The following is a 15,218-nucleotide window of genomic DNA, read 5'->3' on the forward strand; positions in this document are numbered from 1 at the left end:
AGCCACCCTTGTCCCTTACACACACACACAGTGTCCTCCCACCCCAACCCACTCACACTGCCCTGTCCCTCACACGCAGAGTTCCCTGCCTCCAGAGCCCAGCCACGCGAACCCCGCGCACACACCGTGCTCTGCCACCCCTAGTCCCAGTCCTAGTTTTCTCTCTCTCTGTCTCTCACTCTCACACACACACACACACGTGCGTGCCCGACCATTTGACTCCTCCCTCAGAGATCGGTCACGTGAGCCACTTAAATGGGAAGGACGGAGGAGGGAGGTGGAGCAGGTTGGGGGTTTCGCTCCGGGTTCACGGGCTGGCAAAGGAAACGGGAAGCGAAGACAAAGGGGCCGCGCCGTAGCAGCGGCGCAAAGACAACCCAGGTAGGGGACGCAAGGCCCCCGCTCAGAGCAAAGATACAGTCACCTTCCCGCTTCTCCTTTGCACCCGCCCCTCTCTTCCCCCGAGGGGCGGTAGCCTGAAGCCCTTTATCGCCCCCGCACAGCCCAGGGAGGGAATGAGAAGTGCATGGCCTCCCCCTCCCGCAGTTTGCACCGTCTTTCATTCCCCTACCCCCGCCTTTATTCCGCCCCCGGGGTGGTTGGCTGCCTGCAGGACTGATGCATTCTCATACCCTCTCCCCCAACTTCTTTTTTATGTGGTTGCACTGCTGAGCCAAGGGGTCTCACGGCCTTTTGCGGGGCGCCACTGAGCTCGGGGCGCTAGTGAAGTGTCAGCGCTCTCACACCGGAACCCAAGTGTTCAGACAACTCGCTCTTGGGATTATTGTTACTGCTGAGGGTGGGGTGACTGGATGGTCTGATTTTGCGATTGGTCCTGCTGCAAACACGCGCGCTATTTAAATAATAGGGAAACGGCTTTGTAATTTAGAAGTTATAAAATAAACTGATATGAGACTGAACTGGAAAGCTGAGCTGATCTGGGCAGTTCCAGGTTACATATTAACATCCCACTGGCTGATCTCTGGTCCTTGCCTTTGATGACACCAGTTTATTGTTTTGCATTTGAATTTGCTTTTGTCGCTTTATATCCGTTTTTAAAATGAATTTCTTTGTATATCCATAAGACCCATCCTTCTAAAAGTAAACCTGACAAAGGTTAATGTGATCAATTTATTATAACTGTAATGACTATGGTATAAATAATAACACTTTGGTTTCACCAGTCTGAGGATTACCCAATACTTCACAAACATACATTCAGACCAGCCCTGACAGATAGGTATGTAGCACAATGTTACAGTTTGGATAACAGAGAAAGTCTAGTGCTCTAATGGCCAACAATGTTGGCTTGCTGCATATTCAGACAATTGCAGGGCCTGAAGTGAGCTGTAGCTCATGAAAGCTTATGCTCAAATAAATTTGTTAGTCTCTAAGGTGCCACTAGTACTCCTTTTCTTTGTGCTCCAGTTTCTGGATCACTGCCTCTGCTTTGTATTGTTGCCTCTGTAATGTGGGCATTCATCCCCAAAATAGATTACACAGGATAAGATGATGTATGAACAGTTCAATCCTTTTTTTGTAATTTTTGTTTTCTGCCTGAATATGCAGAAATGTATCTTGGGATGTCTGTTTTGTTTTGTTTTAGCAATGGCTTCAGGAACAGCTTTGATTTACGATGATGAAATGACAAGTTACAAACTACTTTGGGATAAGTAAGTCAGCTGCAGGTTTGCTGCATTTTCAATGAACAAACCATTATTAGAGCGTTTCTAGAAATGTTGTGTACAAGAGTTGATGGGTGGCCCTGATTTCCATTTTGTGAGCTGCATTTTCTTGGGACCCAGAGAGTTTCTTTTATTTTTACGGCTTTTGATCAAAGTAGAATCCTGCTGTAAATCCCCTTTTTCTTTGCTGGCCTTGAGCATTATTTATCTCTGATACTCTTTTCATTTGAATACTCCTGCCTTCTTTATTTTAGGGCGCGCTCTCTCTCTATTTATTTATTTTATTTTGGCTTCGTTCTTTGTTGGTTGCACTCCTGATGTTTTTAAAGAGCCACATAAAATTTCTTCTTACTCATGCATTTTTATAACCAAAAAATGTTTGTTGTTCCCCCACCTCCCCAATTCCACAAACTGGAAAGTTTTCAAAGATCTTTTTTCTCTTATTCACCCCTACAAGAAAAATGAATCTTTTCACAATGAAATATTTGTGCGCAAGCATCCCTGACGAGGATTTATAATAAGACTTGTTGATATTGTATTGTAACAAGATAATTTTTGTTTATTTGTAGCCCTGAGTGTGATATTGAAGTGCCGGAAAGATTGTTATCTTCCTATGAGCAACTTAAACGTTATCATCTTTTGGAAAGATGTGTCCATGTACCTGTCAGGGAAGGAACGGAAGAAGAGATCATGTTGGTTCACAGGTGTGATATCAAGTATAATGTTAATTTAATCACCTGGATTTAATCACCTGGATTTGATCTTTACAAAAACTGTTCATATATTTTGCTGCTATGAAAGGTCCTGACCCAAAGCTCAGTGAAACCAATTGAAGGATTCCCCCTGATATCAGTGGGCAATGGATCAGGCCCAAAATGAAAGACTGGCTAGATCTAGGTGTAGTGGGGGCAGGTGCTGAACAAACTTCCCTGCACAAGTCTGTAATGCCCCTAAATCCTGTCTGACAATTTTCTTGGTTTTCCTATTCTGGGCTTCTTTTGAGCAGAGATTGCCAATTGTATCCAGCACTAACTGCATACAACTGAGGCTCTGTACTTGTAAAACTTTAAAAGTAATCTTTAAACAAAACTGGTCCAACTTTGCCAGAAAAAGTGAACACAGGAAAAATGGTGATTTGTATAAATCAAATAGGAAGAGATGTTGAGGGGAAATTATCTAAGATAAATTGAATCAAATAGAAAGGCATTGTATTTAATTCTGCAGAAGGCCCTGGGCCTAGAGGGACTGTGGCATACATACTCAGAGAGGGTGCCCCAGAGATGGGATTCCTGAAATCAGAAGGCTCTGGCTGTAGCCCTGGTCCAAACTTAATTGTGGCATGTTGTGTAGTGGTTTTTCAGTATGGGCAAGTGTTGATTGTACATTAGGATGAAACCACCAAGTTCAATTTTATTTGTGATCTGGATCGGTGCCCACGCATGTAGAAAATCAGGCCCAAAAGAGGTCCCAGGGTGACCCACTCTGCCACCTGCCTCCCTCAAAAGACATGTAAAGTTCTTACTCTTCCTAGAGGATACCGCAATGGATTGGGACTCAAGAGACCTGGGTTCTATTCCTAGCCCTGCCATTGGCCTGCTGGGTGTCCTTGAGCAAATAAGTTCCCTTCCCTGTGCCTCACGGGGACAAGGATACTGACCTCCTTTATAAAGGTGCTGTATAAGAGCTAGTTAATAATTATTTATGTTGAAATGTTTTGTATGTGTTGTTCACACCTGGTGCCTATGGGTTTAAGTTAGCTCTCTTTTTTTTCTTTTTTCTTTTTCTTTTTCTTTTTCTTTTTTTAAATACAGTGAATTTGGATCCTACTCCTTAGTTCTTGCGAACCTCTTCATTTGGAGCCACTCTTTTACATCTGTTCCTATTAGGCAGCTGCCATTACTGTGTCTGTCTTCTACCTGGAGTGAGACTGTGGCTTGTGTTGCATGACCCCACATGAGAGTAAGCAGGCAGGGTGTAAGATGCATCATATCCTAAGTCACAGAGTGGAGGACAGAACAGGTTCCACTGGGATGCCATTCCCATGCAGTTGGACCAGGAGGGGCAGGGACAGACAATGGTTAGAACATTGATTCTGCCCTTCCAATGCACTTCCAATGCCAGCAAAATTGAGCCAGTGTGGAGATGCAAAAAATATAAACCTGATAAAGGGCTGATTCAAATTACTTCTTCCATGGAGCAAGGGGAGGATTTGGGACTGAACTGTGACTCTCAGAATCATAATATCATTCCCTCATCAACTCTTGAGGCACAGCATCTCTGCATTGCTCTTTACTCAGGGCAGATTACAAAGGGACAATCTCTCCTTTGGACAGTAAGGGTGTAGAGTACAGTGTGTAGAGTACAGATGTTGCATGCCCAGCTAGCACAACTGGAAACACAACTGGAAACAATGAGGTATGGCTTCGGTGAGTAGAGTGGAATGAAATGCCCAACACACCTGAACCCCAGGGTGCATGCCCTATACAGGCTCTCTACACCCAAGCAGTCTCCCCCACCTGCTACACTGCTATTGTTAGCTGTGTAGGATCCCACTGCCTCCTCACTGCCAGAGCCTTTCACCACTGCCTTCCCCTGCCAGAACCTTTCACTGTGACGTGTGGTTACACACCACAGTGACAAGTAGCCTGTCTTTTACTGCAGCATGTAGCTACATAGGTACACGCCACCATAAGTGTACACAGCCTAAATGAGTGGCCTCCTTGGGGGCTGATAGCAGTCTCCAAACTGAACAACACTGCAAACCACACTTGGTTCTGCTCAGACAGGTTGCTAGTAGAAATGATAGTTGTCACGCTCTCATATGACCTAACATCTCGGTTTTGATCCCCGGAACACCACCGGATATGGGGGGTTGACATTCTGAAGCTAGGTCTCACATGCTACCACCAACCTCTCATATTATCACGTAGTCTTTTGTTTTCTCTTTGCATTAGTAGAGATTTTTCAGGCCATATCTGAGCTCAGTTAACCTGCTTTCTCTTTTTTTTTTTTTTTTTATTAAAGTTCAGAATACTTGGAAGTTGTAAAGAGCACCCAGACAATGAATGAAGAAGAACTCCGAAGAGTCTCAGGAAATTATGATGCTGTTTACTTTCATCCGGTACGTGGGCATGGCCATTTATATAAGTGTTTGTACTGTTGCGTTAGAAGCCCATTTTTTATAGCTGGAATTAAAATAGCCAACTTTTTTTCTTTTGTTTAAATATACTTGTCGTTTTTTTCACAAGGTACTTACGTTTGTCAGTTAAAATTACTACACTGATACTTGTAACAGCTCCACAGCTTCTGCTCTCTAACCACACCACCCGATTGAAGTATAGTTCTGGATTTTAACTTAAACTAATAAAACTAAGGAGACTGATAGTTAAGGCCAACACTTTCCTCCCATAATTCTTCCCATTTGTGCCTGTGTATTGCTCATGCTTCAGAACAGTGCATGATATACACAAATATTTCTCGTAAAAGTCACACTTGAATTTCTATTGTCAAATTCTGCTCTCAGTTACATTCATGCAACTCCAACTTCACTAGGGAGGGAACACTTCAAATAATTTGTTATAGTGATGCAAAACATGTCAGTTATATTTAGTTTAAACCAACTGGTGGGTGGCTGATGATGATAATGAGATTTTTTTTTTTCTTAGAATACTTACCGCTGTGCTAAACTAGCAGTAGGAGCAACTTTGCAACTGGTGGATTCTGTGATGTCAGGAAAAGTGTGCAATGGAATGGCATTAGTAAGGTAATGAAGTACTTAGGAGTTTTGTTAAGGGTTACTGGCAGCAGGAATCAAACATGGGACCTCTTGAGCTAAATATATGAGCCTCTATTGCCTGAGCTAAAAGATAGGCCTCAGCCATGGCTGTAGCAGGGTCATCAATCTATAGCTGGCCTAGCCACCACTAGAGGGGGACAGAGTGCCACTCTAACCAGGAAGGGGTTACATTACTTTTCAGCCAAAGTTCATTCATAGTGAGTAACCATGTCAAGCTTTGTTTCAGGCCTCCAGGTCATCACAGCCAGCGAACTGCAGCCAATGGATTCTGTGTGTTTAATAATGTTGCCATTGCAGCTCAGTATGCCAAAAGAAGATACGGTCTCCAGAGGTTAGTGTATATTTGTCTCTGGGGTAGGTTTTCAAAGGCACAAATGTCAGTTAGGTGCCTAACTTCCACTGAAAGTCCATAGGCGTTCGGCACCAAATTGCTTTTGTGCCTTTAACAATCTTCTCCTCTGTCTGTTACTTACTATCCTCTTGACATGGTTTGCTGTGGTTCTTCTAGTGAATATTTCCTTTTGATTCATGCAGAATTCTCATTGTTGACTGGGATGTGCACCATGGACAAGGAATTCAATATGTATTTGAAGAGGATCCCAGGTTTGTAAATTTTTTTTGCATGTCCAGTTGGTTTATTTTTGGTCTCCTCTCTGTAGAATAAAACCCTTCTTACTTTGAAAATGGAAATTCCTACAAAATGACTCTCATTCTTTTAGGTACTTCATTCTCTTTGAAACTGTATTTATTTATTCTCATTTGTCAAACAAAGCGAAACAAACCTTTAAACCTAATTAAAAGTAATTTGTAAGTCTACTCTAGAAAAATTGACACAATATGAGCCCCGTGGCTGCCTTTGTTTGCTGATAAAAAGCTCTCTCCGCACCACTATCCAAATATTCAGTGAACAGTTGGTCTATGCTGTTTTCTGAAAGCTAAAAACTTTGAGCCCATCAGCAAAACCCCTCTTTCGAAAATTCTTTTTCTCTGGCCCTAGAGGAGTCTATGCCAGAAACTTACAGCAAAAGTGCCCTAGCTGAATTTAACTGTTGTGCTAGACTATACGGAGCTTTTCAAGTAAGTGGGTGCCAGTTTGTTCAGAGATTAGTGGAGAGAAAGATGAGGAATATTTGCTACTTAAGGCCTATTTTCATGCTTTCTGTGAAATGAGCCAGAGAGGGTCAGATGTGAAAAGATCCTTCATAACTTTTGTTTCAGTTGGGTTTGTTTATTCTTTCTTTCAGTGTTCTCTATTACTCCTGGCATCGCTATGAACGTCAGCAGTTCTGGCCCTTGCTCAGAGAATCTGATTATGATGCTGTTGGTCAGGGAAAAGGAAAAGGATTCAATTTAAATGTACCTTGGAATAAGGTAAATGTTGCTTGATAGCATAACAGTGGAAATTCAGTAACTTTGTCATGCATTCAGGGCAATGTTGTCTTAGCAGTTTTAGAAGTAATACTTTTTATGAGAAATGCATTGACTTGATTACTTGGCAGAGGTCACGCGTTCTGGTGAATGGAATGTCTGCTGAGAAAATGACTTCCAGTGTGATGATTTAAACAATCTATCACCAATTCACACATTCCCCTTCCTTTATCTGTATGTTATTTAGTTAGGCCCCAGTACAGCACAGCATTTGAGCACATGTTGAAATCCATCCCTCTTCAGCAAAGAACTTAAGCACGTGCTTAAGACCCATTGAAATTGGATGCTTACATACTTTGCTGAATAGGGATGGATGGCTGTACTGGGGCCTTAAAAGCTAAGGCTCCAGCTTTGTATTCTGTTCCTCCTGTTTAACCGTTGCTCCTGGCTTTCCCTAAAATCTTGAAGGAACTGAGACCTGGATCCACAGAGGGACTTAGGCATTGCAATGCTTAACTTTCATGCACCTTGAAAACCACAAAGCCTGAGTTAGGATTTTAGCCCCTTTGTACAACACTTGGGGAGAGATAGGCACCTGAGAATGGGATCCATAAAAGCCAGCACTTTAGGCGGGCCAATGGGAGATGCTGACAAGAGGGGGATGTCCTAAGTCCCTCCGCTCTTATAGAGTTAGGCACCTAAGTCCAGCCTGCAGAGAGGCACCTGTCTCTGCTTGTGGAAACCCTTTTCCTGGAGTCAGGTGACTTAGGTGCCTAAACTATTTTGTAGGGCCTGTCTCACTCCACACAAGATGGCAGGGAAGGGAAGAGGAGGAAAGCTCCCTAATAACCTTTAGCCCTGTGATTATCCTTTTTCAAATCCCTTCTCTACATCAGGTAGAGGAAGGAATTGAACCAGGGTCTCCCACATCCCAGGTGTGTGCTCCAACCACTGGGCTAAAGATCGTCCTCACTGCCTATTTTGTTAGTGTTAGGCATGCTCTGAGCTTGTGTGTTGGACTCAGGTAGGATAAGCATTCTTCCATCTATCTTCTCCTGGTTTGAGCATCGGTCTGGGGCTTAGCCATGAGATAGGCATCCTGATGCCTGTCTTAGGCAGCAGTGCGCATGCTTAGAGGCAGAAACTTACCTGCCTACGGGACTTTTACAGCAAAAGTTTAGGTACTGAGTGAATTTAGGTACCTGTGGGGTTAGGTGGCAGCCAGCTGGGGGTTTTGCAGATTGCAGTGGTGCCTAAAACTGGGACATAGGCATCTGTCATGGGATTCTGGATACAATCCAGACCAGTGAGCAGTTGTGTCACCATTTTCCCTGAAACCCTGCATGCCTTACAGTGCTTTGCTGCTGTAGCTCCCAGCCTGGGATGTTCACCACCTACAAACATGCAGCCTACAAGCATGCAGGTCACACCCTGAAGTGTCTGTGCGCTAGACAGTCCTGGTTCAGCAGCTCTGACCCCAGCAGCCTGTCTATAGCCCCACTGTGTCTTCCACCAGCCTTGGTTACAACCAGCAAGGTGACCCCAACACATTCCCAATCCCAAATTTTCTCAAAGCCTGTGTGCTCTGCAATGTCCAGTCCTCACCTGTTTCAGAGTAGCAGGACAGTGCAGAGAAATAATAAATTTCATTTGTTTCTCTAAAGACACACAAGCACATCATAGCTTATTAACTTAACTTGAGTAAATGCAGCTTTCCCTTTAAACTCAGCACTGAATTGGTTTATAGTAAAAAATAAAACAAATTAATTAACAACAAGACATCGGTTCAGTGATACCAAGTAGAAGGAATACACCTAGAAAGGGCTACAAGCAAATAAAAGTGAAAAACACACATCTAAAACTCAATCTAGCAAGGTATAAGCTTTGTTCAAGATGGTTTCTCACCTACATTCAGTTTCCAGAGACTTCAACTTCTCCTTGGTTGAAGGACCCATCTTTCTCAGCTTGCAAGAACTCTGTTCCCTTGTGTCCATCTAGTGATGGAAGCCGAAGATGGCTTCTATCTTTGCTTATATCTTCCAAAGTTCAGTGACTTTGTTTCAAGAGGTGGGATGATCTCATGCTGTTTTCCCCTTCCTGTGGGCTTCCCACCTCCCTGCATGTAAATGGGCTTCCATTGTTTTGATTCCACATGCTTAATTTACAGGAGAATAGTTTACAGGTAAATAGTTGCATTTTATCCTGTCTGGGAGGGAAACTGTTTCACCTTGTTTGGCCACAGACTTTAAAGCATAATATCATTTAAGTATCCATATTTCCTCATATAGTGTTAGTAAATACCTTTCCCAATTATATTAATCACCAGTGTGTCATTAGCTTCCAGAAAAGACCTCTGTACACTGTATACAATATTACAGTCTTATAAAACTCAGTTGATTCAGTTGCTTATCACTTGAGATTCGCCACCCTGTGCTTATAGACCATTAAAACTTTGAAACAGATTCTTCTGAGGGTACCCCTCAAAGTAAAGTTTATTCAAGGTGTGAGGAAATCACCATGGAATCTGGTGATGAAGGAAGCTCTGTGCTCTTTTCCCCTCTCTTCCCCCACTTGTTAGCTTTGTTACCTAATATTTAAAAGTGGACCGTCATTGTCTTTAACTGAATACTGGGCTGGTCAGAGAATCAAATACACATTGCTTTGTGTAAGTCATTCCTGTTTACCAGCTCCCCCGACATACCTGATTTCAACACATTTTAGTCATAATTCTACCGTATATCCATAACTCTTAATATACACTGCATACATATATCACACAAGAATATAAATAGTCAGTGTGTTATTAATTTTTAAATTATACAACACAAGGCATATTTTGTACAAAGATTATTACAGTAGTGTGCAGGGTGTGAATACAGGCATACTTAGGATCACAGCACCTAAAATCTTTTGTGGATCTGGCCCCTAGAAAATAAACACATTACTTTCTCAGAAAAAAGAGCTGCTTCGTATCTCATGCATTGGTTTTGCAGGTCGGAATGGGAAATTCAGATTATCTAGCTGCATTTTTCCATGTGTTGCTTCCAGTGGCTTTTGAGGTAATGTTTTTGTTCTAGTTTTTGAATAAAAATAATAAAAAAGAACCTGTTACCCTTTCTAAATACTTTTTAAAGTGGTGTTTTTATAAATATCTGTAGGTATAGGAATGCTATATGCATTTGAAATGCAGTCGGTCCATTGTTTCTACTGAAAGGAGTGGCTGAATGATTGATGCCTGACTAGTGAAATATTGAAATAAGTTAGGATTTTATTTTTACATATTCAGTGTAAAAGGCTGTAATGAAAACAATACAAAGGCTAAGTCTTGAATAAAGAATTTTCCTGAGTAATGTGTGTAGTCCAGTTGACGGGACTGGGCCCAGGGATTGCAAAAATTCCATATAACATATCTTGTTTTATCTTAGTTTGTTCCAGAACTTATTCTGGTCTCTTCTGGATATGATTCAGGAATTGGTGACCCGGAGGTAAGCAATTTTACAGGATTTTGCATCTTTTCTCATTCATAATTTTATTTTAAAAGTATACTTATATTTTAAATGTCCTAATTGTCCAGCTATTGATAGATAGATTTTCACTTTGACCAAGAATAAAACCTCATGTTTCAGCCTAATTCCTAAAAGTTCAAGATTATTTTCAGGCCTGAGACATTTATGGGTTGGTGGGGGGAGGTACAGATTTTTCCACATATTGCACATTTGTCTGAAATATCTGGTGCTGGAACCAGGATACTGGGCTATGTGGACCATGGGTGAGCCACTATAGCAGTTCTTATGTTACCGGCTTTGTTGACCAAGGCTTCTATTTCTTTCTAACATTTTCCTGGTTTTTAGGGTCAGATGAATGCTACTCCAGAGTGTTTTGCCCACCTTACACATTTCCTAATGCAGTTAGCTAATGGAAGGCTGTGTGCAGTTCTAGAGGTAAAGCTTTAAACGTGTCATTTTTTTGTACATTTTGGAGGGGAGGGTCTCTGTATAAGAGCCTCACCCTAGCCTGAAACTAGAAATAAAAAGCTCAGCAAAATAAATTCTTTCCCTATGCATGTGAAACTTTACTAGAATGTCTTTTTTGAGAACCAGGAATGCAAGAATGGTTAAGATTTTACAGTGCTCTTGTGAGTGTGTAAAAAAGCTGCATCTCTTTTAAACTAACATTTTGTAGTCTACACTTTTTCATAGATTCATAGATATTTAGGCCAGAAGGGACCATTATGATCATCTAGTCTGACCTCCTGCACAATGCAGGCCACAGAATTTCACCCACCACTCCTAAAAAAGACCTCACACCTATATCTATGCTATTGAAGTCCTCAAATTGTAGTTTGAAGACCTCAAGGAGCAGAGAATCCTCCAGCAAGTGACCCATGCCCCATGCTACAGAGGAAGGCGAAAAACCTCCAGGGCCTTCCAATCTGCCCTGGAGGAAAATTCCTTCCCGACCCCAAATATGGCGATCAGCTAAACCCTGAGCATATGGGCAAGATTCATCAGCCAGATACTACAGAAAATTCTTTCCCGGGTAACTTGGATCTTACCCCATCTAAAAACCCATCACAGGCCATTGGGCCTATTTACCATGAATATTTAATTACCAAAACCATGTTATCCCATCATACCATCTCCTCCATAAACTTATCGAGTTTAATCTTAAAGCAAGATAGATCTTTTGCCCCCACCACTTCCCTCGGAAGGCTATTCCAAAACTTCACTCCTCTGATGGTTAGAAACCTTCGTCTAATTTCTAATCTAAATTTCCTAGTGGCCAGTTTATATCCATTTGTTCTTGTGTCCACATTGGTACTGAGTTTAAATAATTCCTCTCCCTCTCTGGTATTTATCCCTCTGATATATTTATAGAGAGCAATCATATCTCCCCTCAACCTTCTTTTAGTTAGGCTAAACAAGCCAAGCTCCCTGAGTCTCCTTTCATAAGACAAGTTTTCCATTCCTCGGATCATCCTAGTAGCCCTTCTCTGTACCTGTTCCAGTTTGAATTCATCCTTCTTAAACATGGGAGACCAGAACTGCACACAGTATTCCAGGTGAGGTCTCACCAGTGCCTTATATAACGGTACTAAAACCTCCTTATCCCTACTGGAAATACCTCTCCTGATGCATCCCAAGACGACATTAGCTTTTTTCACAGCCATATCACATTGGCAGCTCATAGTCATCCTATGATCAACCAATACTCCAAGGTCCTTTTCCTCCTCCGTTACTTCTAGTTGATGCGTCCCTAGCTTATAACTAAAATTCTTGTTATTAATCCCTAAATGCATGACCTTACACTTCTCACTATTAAATTTCATCCTATTCCTATTACTCCAGTTTACAAGGTCATCCAGGTCCTCCTGTAGGGTATCCCTGTCCTTCTCTAAATTAGCAATACCTCCCAGCTTTGTATCATCTGCAAACTTTATTAGCACACTCCCACTTTTTGTGCCCAGGTCAGTAATAAAAAGATTAAATAAGATTGGTCCCCAAACTGATCCTTGAGGAACTCCACTGGTAATCTCCCTCCAACTTGACAGTTCACCTTTCAGTAGGACCCGTTGTAGTCTCCCCTTTAACCAATTCCCTATCCACCTTTCAATTTTCCTATTGATGCCCATCTTATCCAATTTAACTAATAATTCCCCATGTGGCACAGTATCAAACGCCTTACTAAAATCTAAGTAAATTAGATCCACTGCGTTTCCTTTATCTAAAAAATCTGTTACTCTCTCAAAGAAGGAGATCAGGTTGGTTTGGCACGATCTACCTTTTGTAAAACCATGTTGTATTTTGTCCCATTTACCATTGACTTCAATGTCCTTAACTACCTTCTCCTTCAAAATTTTTTCCAAGACCTTGCATACTACAGATGTCAAACTAACAGGCCTATAATTACTTGGATCACTTTTTTTCCCTTTCTTAAAAATAGGAACTATGTTAGCAATTCTCCAATCATACGGTACAACCCCTGAGTTTACAGATTCATTAAAAATTCTTGCTAATGGGCTTGCAATTTCTTGTGCCAATTCTTTTAATATTCTTGGATGAAGATTATCTGGGCCCCCCGATTTAGTCCCATTAAGCTGTTTGAGTTTCGCTTTTGATGGAGAGAGAATTTATATGATGATTTTATATTTGGATTTAAAAAAATAAAGCTTTCAATGTGGGTTCATAGTGCTTGTGCACAGCAACTGGAGTGCTACTCCGAACCATATCAGATCCATTAAGAACAAGGCTGCATTATGGACATTTTTGCAAGTAAACCTTGCCCCAATAGAGCTTTTAAAGTCATCTGCCCAAGTACATATTTACCCAGTAATGGAGTCCTTATTGATTTCTCATTGTATTTATTAAAAAACCTCTACACGACCTACTGCTATTGAAAGCTATCTTTTTAACTAAGAAAATATTTTATCTTTCTGAACATTTCATGGTGCATCCTTCACACTCACCCTCTCGACAGCATCCTAAAGAACTGATGGCTCTTGTGGGCATGTTGAGTTTGTAGAGATATTACTACTCATTCAAGGCATCCAAGCCTGGTTTCTCTCCTAAGGCGAACCCATTTCTCATCCTCATTCTCCATTTAATTATTCCTTTTAAACCTCCTCTCTTCTGCCTGTTACAAAGTTACAGTTGCAGTCCCTTCTTTCTAGCTAAGACAGAAGCAAGCATTGTTCTCTGAGGCTAATGCCATGGCTGCTCCATAAGCAGGCTGCAGGAAGCACTTTACCAGCTGCAACCCAAGTACCTCACCTCTGATGGGCCATCAGGCCAGCCACATCTCATAATTTTAACAAATGCTATTTGTGATATTGCCTGGCCCTAGTTACAATCCATTAGTCTTAGCAGAGAGGCCAAGAACTGAAAGGGCATGGAAAGTAAAATACTTGGAAAAGACTCTTGTACATCAAAATTAATGTACAGTGTGCCCGTGTTGCCAAGAAGGCCAATGGCATTTTGGGATGTATATGTAGGGGCATTGCCAGCAGATCGAGGGACGTGATCGTTCCCCTCTATTCGACATTGGTGAGGTCTCATCTGGAGTACTGTGTCCAGTTTTGGACCCCACACTACAAGAAGGATGTGGAAAAATTGGACAGAGTCCAGCAGAGGGCAACAAAAATGATTAGGGGACTGGAACACATGACTTATGAGGAGAGACTGAGGGAACTGGGATTGTTTAGTCTACGGAAGAGAAGAATGAGGGGGGATTTGATAGCTGCTTTCAACTACCTGAAAGGGGGTTCCAGAGAGGATGGATCTAGACTGTTCTCAGTGGTAGCAGATGACAGAACAAGGAGTAGTGGTCTCAAGTTGCAGTGGGGGAGGTTTAGATTGGATATTAGGAAAAACTTTTTCACTAGGAGGGTGGTGAAACATTGGAATGCGTTACCTAGGGAGGTGGTGGAATCTCCTTCCTTAGAAATTTTTAAGGTTAGGAAATTTTTAAGGTTGACAAAGCCCTGGCTGGGATGATTTAGTTGGCGATTGGTCCTGCTTTGAGCAGGGGGTTGGACTAGATGACCTTCTGAGGTCCCTTCCAACCCTGATATTCTATGGTTCTATGATACATTGGTCTTTTACCATTCTATACCTGTCAATGGATGAATAGTGGATTTCAGTCTCCAGAGGTGTCAGTGTTGCAATCTTTGAGCACTAAGGTGTATATCAGAATAGATACTTGCAGATGAAAATGAGTTTAATAGAGATGAAAGCATCATGGGTGAGATCCTCACCCCCCCAATTCTGACCCTTTTATGTTGGGTAAGAGGGCCAGAGCAGTATAAAGGGGCCCTAAAATTCCTTGTTCCAGCTGGGTGAGGAATCCCCTTGTGAAAGCACTCTAGGATCCTGCAAGGTGGGAGAGTCCCAGAGCTCAGGCTAAACATCTACACTGCAATTAAACAGCCCCTTAGCCTGAGCCCTGTGAGCCTGAGGCAAGGGCCAGCCGTGGGTTTTTAATTGCAGTGTAGACGTACCTTTAGTGGCTCAGTACGGAATCTCACCCCAAGTTTCCCAATTTTTTATTTTTTTTATTTTTTTTGGTAATAATATAACTGATTTCCAGTAATGCAGTCCAACCATATTATGCTCATTGGTGTCATTTCACAATGACGTATTTTAACAAGTTGCTTCTGACTAAGTGTTTTCAGACTGAAACAGAAACTGTAGCTGACTATTTATTTCCATGGCACTAGCCATTAGATCCTACTTTCCATTTAGCTAACATGCAGGCATATTTCAAAAGGTGGATGTAGAATATTTTTAAATGAAAAAATATACTTTCTACAAGCACGTTTTACAGATAGTTTATTTAGTACGTATTTGTTCTTTGCATTGCACAAAATATAG

General features: G+C 41.8%; 1 protein-coding gene across 5 annotated transcripts in view; it reads left to right on the forward strand.

Moving 5' to 3' along the window:
- Positions 1 to 268: 268 nt before the first annotated feature.
- HDAC10 (histone deacetylase 10) overlaps positions 269 to 15,218 on the forward strand; it is a 35,667-nt gene continuing 20,717 nt past the window's right edge. For 3 of the 5 annotated variants that reach the window (XM_073328275.2, XM_073328280.2, XM_073328277.2), the window contains exons 1-11: positions 269 to 381; positions 1,607 to 1,673; positions 2,255 to 2,389; positions 4,710 to 4,806; positions 5,351 to 5,448; positions 5,708 to 5,812; positions 6,016 to 6,084; positions 6,726 to 6,852; positions 9,843 to 9,908; positions 10,275 to 10,334; positions 10,701 to 10,790. In XM_073328275.2, the coding sequence (XP_073184376.2) occupies positions 1,609 to 1,673; positions 2,255 to 2,389; positions 4,710 to 4,806; positions 5,351 to 5,448; positions 5,708 to 5,812; positions 6,016 to 6,084; positions 6,726 to 6,852; positions 9,843 to 9,908; positions 10,275 to 10,334; positions 10,701 to 10,790 (912 nt within the window). In that variant the 5' untranslated portion in view covers positions 269 to 381; positions 1,607 to 1,608. Of the gene's footprint in view, positions 382 to 1,606; positions 1,674 to 2,254; positions 2,390 to 3,496; positions 3,645 to 4,709; positions 4,807 to 5,350; positions 5,449 to 5,707; positions 5,813 to 6,015; positions 6,085 to 6,725; positions 6,853 to 9,842; positions 9,909 to 10,274; positions 10,335 to 10,700; positions 10,791 to 15,218 lie in introns of those variants that run through there. The other 2 variants (XM_073328276.2, XM_073328281.2) reach the window with 2 other exon arrangements.

Source organism: Lepidochelys kempii, chromosome 1, assembly GCF_965140285.1.
Source record: "Lepidochelys kempii isolate rLepKem1 chromosome 1, rLepKem1.hap1, whole genome shotgun sequence".
Taxonomy (NCBI): domain Eukaryota; kingdom Metazoa; phylum Chordata; order Testudines; family Cheloniidae; genus Lepidochelys; species Lepidochelys kempii.